The 6,563-nt window shown below is 44.2% G+C and overlaps 1 protein-coding gene across 1 annotated transcript; it reads left to right on the top strand.

The window, feature by feature from the left end:
* The first annotated feature begins 655 nt into the window (after positions 1–655).
* Positions 656–1,099, top strand: LOC142174403 (uncharacterized). The gene has a single exon (XM_075240191.1). It carries the CDS (start codon positions 656–658, stop codon positions 1,097–1,099), a length of 444 nt encoding a protein of 147 aa, XP_075096292.1.
* The last annotated feature ends 5,464 nt before the right edge of the window (positions 1,100–6,563 follow it).

Here is a 6,563-nt window from a genome sequence, read left to right as displayed (position 1 = left end):
GGTTCAACAGGAATGGTTCAAGGGCGACCGGAAAATTATTAAGCCCACTCATGAAATATCCCCCAACCACTTGGGATGAGATACACAACGCTTACTACGCCGAAGTGCGACCTGGCGAGGATGACCTCAACGGGCCAACTCAATGGCTGACCTCAGTCCAAATGGAACCCAGGAAAGACCGAAGAAATTACAATAGAAGGGACATACAGGACCACGACACAACCATGAAAGACATAAACCATATGTTAGAACCGCTGCCATACCACCTCCCCATCATGGTGACGACCCATCTAGCACGCCAATAGGGACTCACCGAAGCGAAAAAGGTATGCCTCTACTACTATCTACTCATAATTTTTGTGTTTCTCCCTCATAAATAGTCTATGCCCTGGAGAAGCTCGGCCCAAAAGTGAAGTGGCGGCAAAAGATGAAGTCTGACCCAAACACTAGAAAAACAAATGCCCTTTGCAAATTCCATCAGGAATAGGGAAACAAAAGCAAGGAATGCATCGCTCTCATGCAAAAGGTTGTGAACATGCTTCACCAAGGACATCTGAAAGAACTTTTGAGCGATCAAGAAAGGGCAAACTTCGCTCGAGGATGCGAATAGCACCAGGGTCCACCAAAATCACCCTCCCCAACTCGAACCATCCAAATGATTATCGGAGGAGGCGACAATGTGTCAATAAATAGTGTAAAATTCACGACCACCCACAAGCTGAAACGGTCAATCACTTATGAACAGTATGATGAACTTGAAGAGAGTATCATCTTCGATAAGTCAGATACTCACGATTTGGTCTTTCCTCATTATGATGCCCTTGTTATTACTTTACGCATCTTAGATACTGAGATAATATGTAATATGATCGATGATGGAAGCGGTGCATGCATCCTCCATCCTCGATTTCTCACCCAAATGAAACTCGAGGATAGGATAGTGCCACGCTGCATCATGCTAACAGGTTTTAACAATGCAATTGAGTGGACATATGGAGAAATCACGCTGCCCGTCTTGGCCGGCGGCGTCACCTTGGAGACCACTTTCCACATCATGGACCAAGATACGGCGTACAACGCCATCATAGGTCACCCATAGAGACACGCCATGAAAACCGTACCCTCCAACTTATATCAAGTCCTCAAATATTCAGCATCCGAGGAGAGCAACGCACTGCCTGAGAATGCTACCACATCTCCCAAGACTGCACATATACCCAACAATTAAAAGTCAAAGTAGAGATCGCATAGCAATTAATAGGGTCGACGTCAAATGACAATGAAGGAAAAGATTTTATCGGGGACCCCGAGATCGTAGAAGCCACATGGTTGACCGTAGAGGATCTTGACCCTGTACAACTCGACAAATATGGCCACAGCAAAAAAGCCTACATCGGCCACAAAATGCAGGAACCAGGTAAATTCTATCAATTTTTATCTAACAATGCAGACTTGTTTGCCTTTTCCCATGCAGATATGCCAAGAATCCCAAAAGAGATAGTGACACACAATTTGAACGTCGACCCATTTTACCCCCAGTGCGGCAAGTTAGGCGGAAATTCAACTCCGCAATAAATGACGCGGTCCGTGAGGAGGTTGAAAAAGTGCTGGAAAACTGCTCTATCAGAGAATCGAAGTACCTCAATGGGTATCCAACGTGGTCATGGTGAAAAAAAGAATGAGAAATGGCAGATGTGCGTAAACTTCATAGATCTGAACAAAGCCTATCCGAAAGACTCATTACCACTACCCCATATTGACCAACTCATTGACGCAACAGCCAGACACGAGTTATTAAGCTTCTTGGATGCCTACTCGGGCTACAACTAGATCCTCATGGAGGAGGAAGACCAAGAAAAGACCACTTTCATCACTCACTAGGGGACGTACATCTATAGAGTGATGCCTTTTAGACTAAAAAATGTGGGGACGACGTATCAGAGGTAGGTGACAAAAATGTTCAAAGACCAGCTCGACAAAACCATGGAAGTCTACATCAACGACATGTTGATAAAGTCAAAAAGGAAAGAGGATCACATCGACCATTTGAAAAAGGCGTTCGACGTACTCAGATGATACGGTATGAAATTGCACCTCGAAAAGTGTGCCTTTAGCTTAACTTCGGGAAAGTTTCTTGGCTTCTTGGTATCACAACGAGGAATCGAGGTCAATCCCGGCCAAATCAAATCTATAGAAGGAATACCGGAGAACCTAACCAGTAAAAAACAAGTACAGAAGCTGACTGACTGCATAGCCGCCCTGTCGAGATTCATCTCATGGTCCTCCGACAAAATGCCATAAATTTTTCGTCGTACTCAAGAAAGACAATGGAATCCAATAGAACTCTGAGTTCGTAGAAGCCTTGAAAGAGTTAAAGATGTACCTATCTTCATTCCCACTGCTCGCTAAGGTGAAACCTGGGGAACCCCTCCTCATCTACCTGGTCATGTCCGATGTGGCCGTGAGTCCAATCTCTCATTTACTATATTAGCAAAACTCTGGTTGACGCCGAGACGAGGTATCCATACCTTGAGAATCTGGACCTCGATTTTGTCGTAGCTTCACGAAAGCTTAGACCCTATTTCCAGTGCCACCCCATCTTGGTAGTCATGACCTTTCCCCTAAGGAGTATTCTGCATAAACCTGAGTTGTCGAGCAGATTGGCCAAATGGGCCATATAATTGAGCAAGTACGATATAACCTATCAGTCACGAACGGGAATAAAGACTTAAGTGCTCGCCGACTTCGTCACTGACTTCAACACAAAAATAATACGTGAAGTTAAAAGGGAAGCCGCCCATACTTCCCCCAAAATACATGACCTATGGGATTTGTATACCGATGACGCCTTTAACCTGTCGGGATCGGGATTGGGACTTGTACTCGAAGTCCCAACAAGTGAATTAATTCACCAGTCCATAAGATTCCCAGATATGACTAACAACGAGGCTGAGTATGAGGACGCGATTGTAGGGCTAAAGTTAGCACTCAAGTACGGAGCGAAGTGAGTCGTCCTACGATGCGACTCTCAGCTCATCGTCAATCAAGTCACAAGGACTTTCCAAATCAAGGAACGAAGACTTCAAAAGTACCAGGCCAAGATCTACAAGTTGTTACTAGAGTTCAACAAATGCCAACTCGATCAAATCCCTTGAGCACAGAATATCGAAGCAGATGGCCTTTCCAAACTGGCAGCGGCTACTAAAAGCATAACCGGAGAAGGGAACTTGGTAGCTCTCCTTCACTCGTTGATCGATCAAATCACGGTACAAACTATAAACCTAAATCGGGACTGGCGCAATTGTATTGTCACATATTTGCAGGATGGAGTGCTTCCAGATAATAAAAACAAAGCCAAGAAGCTTTAAATGCAGGCATCCAGTACATCATCATCAACAATGACTTGTACAAAAGAACGTATGTTGGACCCCTAGAAAAATGCTTAGGCCCAAATGAGATGCGACGCGTTCTGGAGGAAGTCCACGAAGGTCACTGCTGAGCTCATACCGGCAATCGAGCCCTAGTCAGATGCCTCATACGAGCAGGCTACTACTGGCCCACAATGAAAAAAGAGGCTGCCAACTTCGTGAAAAAATACAAACAATGCCAAAGATACACCCCCATGATCCACCAAGCGGGAGAGCAGCTCCACTCAGTCACCTCGCCTTGGCCTTTCATCAAATGGCGGATGGACATCGTCGGACCCCTCCTAGCGGGATAAGGTAATGTACATTTTCTTTTAGTTTTAACTGAATATTTCTCCAAGTGGGTGGAAGCGGGTGCATTCGCCAAAATACTCGAGCAAGAAGTGATCGCCTTATTTTGGAGGAATATCATGTGTCGTTTCAGCCTCCCCAAAGAAATCGGTTATGACAACGGGCCTCAATTCACTAGAAAAAAGATCGCCGAGTTCTTAGAGAAATGGCATATCGAAAGAATACTCTCCATTCCATATTATTCCATGGACAATGGGCAAGCGGAATCCTCCAACAAGTCAATATTGAATATCATGAAGAAGAAGCTCGAGAATGCCAAGGGACTGCTGCCAGAGTTGCTACCGCACAACGCCAAAAACAAGCATAGAAGAAATATCGTACTCACTGGTCTATGGGGCCGATGCAGTAATATCGATCGAGGTCGAAGAACCAAGTCTGAGGTACTCAAACAAAAGTGGGCTGAGAAACAAAGAAAACATGAGGCAAGACCTCGACAAGGCCGAAGAACGAAGAGACATGGCATACATAAAGATGGTCACCCAGAAACAACAAGCATAGCGATACTACAACAAAAAAGCCAAGATCAGACCACTTAAAAGTCGGAGACTACGTACTCAAAGCCAAAACACTAGAAAGCAAAGATCCACGAGAAGGAAATTTAGGGACTAACTGGGATGGCCCATAAAAAATTACGGCGACAACAAGCAAATGGTCGTTCCAACTAGAAACGATGGAAGGAAAACTACCACCCAACAACTGGAACATCGCCCACCTCAAGTACTTCAACTTCTGAGGAAAGATGTTCTCCCAACTGTACTCTTTTTCCCTAACCTGAGTTTTGTCCCAATTGGTTTTTCTCAGCAAGGTTTTTAACGAGGCAACAAGGAGTACATTTTGAAGTTAAGCATGAGCAGGTGAGAATACAAGTTAGCAAGTTCATTGCTCGACCCCTCGAATACTTCTCGATGTCGAACAATAAAAGGACTAGGTAGACTGGGACTGGAATACCTGCCCAAAAATGTGTAAACTTCTCCAATGTATATATGTAAGCAAAGCATACAAGAACATGATATTCGCCTATGCATCCACCAAGTTTTACCACTACACTAATCAAGATACTCACATTCGACTTCACTTGAATCAACTCACATTCGACCTCGTTCGAATTAACTAAGAGTAACATCTGACCTTGCTCGAATCAACTCATATTCGACCTCATTTAAATAATTAAGAGTAACATTCGACCTTACTCGAATCAACTCACATTTGACCTCATTCGAATTAACTAAGAGTAACATTTGACCTTGCTCGAATCAACTCACATTTGACCTCGCTTGAATGAACTCACATTCAACCTCGTTCGAATTAACTAAGTGTAATATTCGACCTTGCTTGAATCAACTCACATTCGACCTTGTTCGAATTAATTAATACACTCACATTCGACCTAGTTCGAATTAGTTGAGTGACGTTCGACCCCGCTCGAATTCAACTTACATTCGGCCTAGCTTGAACTTGATTCACAGTTAACCTCGTTCGAGTTAATTATGGCAACGTTTGACTTTGCTCGAATTAATCAAAGACACTCGATAATGTTAGATCTAATGCCTACCAACACAACATCTTTAATAAAAGCAATCAATTAAGGAAAACATTCAAGGAAAAAATAGAAGACTCAAAAATAAACAGCAAAAATAGCATTCCAAATCAAGAGGTATCTCACAAGGACCAAACAGACGCCTATAAAAGAAAACAAAAGATTACAAAAAGCATTATCGGCAGTATCATCCCCACCATTGTCCTCGCCATCAGAGTATTTGTCATCATACCAGGCACCTGGCTCAAGCCTGTCCAAGTCATCTTCACTATCACTAGCCCCCGACATAGCAGGATCGTAACCACATGCGACTTGAGCTACGCGCTCCTTAGCACGAGCATCCTCAAACTCAACCTTAGAAACTCTCTATGTCGTCATCAAGCCCCTGAATATGTCTAGTTGAGCCTTGGCATGGATCCACTTCTCATAAAAATCCTGCGGAACATCGGGATAAGTGGAAGTGCGAGATAAAGACGGTCAAGCCAGTAGTTGCACCTTTTCAGCCTCAAGAATGGCGATTTGCTCATTAAGGTCCGAAACCTCTTTCTCAATCCCACTAATCCGTTTGTCAAACCTCGCCTCCTTGAGCGTGGTCGTCTCTACATCACTCGCTCACTCAGATATGAGGATGCGGATGGTATCCTCTAACGCCGCCACCTTCACCAAATATACCGCCCGGGCCTCCTCGACCCTCTCCGACTCTACCACTTTTCAACCAACTCAGCACTTAAGTTGTTAGCTCTGATCGAGCTCTGCTCAAGCTCGTCCCACAAGGATGCCACTTGAGCTTGAAGGCCGACACACTCAGCCACAACCCCCTTGCTCACTTCGAGCTCGTCCTCCTTGACTCTAAGCTCTCCCTCGAGCTCATTGCATTTGTCGATGAACCTCATGAGTTCATCGTAACGGTACTTGTCACGGTACTTTCGATACTTCAAGACCATTTTTTTAAAAACAACCTTCCGCTTCTCCTCTTGTCGGGCGCTCTCGATCTCCAAAATGAGAGTTTAAGGGAAAAAGAAAGAGCCAAAAAGAGTCAGTAAGAATAGAAAAGGTAAAAGGACGTAAGGTATAAGAACAACAAATACAAAAAAACAAACTTACCCTCAAAGCCATCCTAGATATGCCTAATGACAGATCAGCATCCTTAAAAGTCTGTAAAGTCCTGTTCTCGGCACCGAGGAACGAAAGAAGGCACTACGCTCTCTGTATTCATCAACAAGTCACAGTCCAAGTGAATGACTATGGTG

This window comes from Nicotiana tabacum, chromosome 20 (genome assembly GCF_000715075.1).
Source record: "Nicotiana tabacum cultivar K326 chromosome 20, ASM71507v2, whole genome shotgun sequence".
Lineage (NCBI taxonomy): Eukaryota > Viridiplantae > Streptophyta > Magnoliopsida > Solanales > Solanaceae > Nicotiana > Nicotiana tabacum.
The sequence above is the reverse complement of the archived record's forward strand: the minus strand, read 5'-3'. Positions and strand labels throughout refer to the sequence as shown.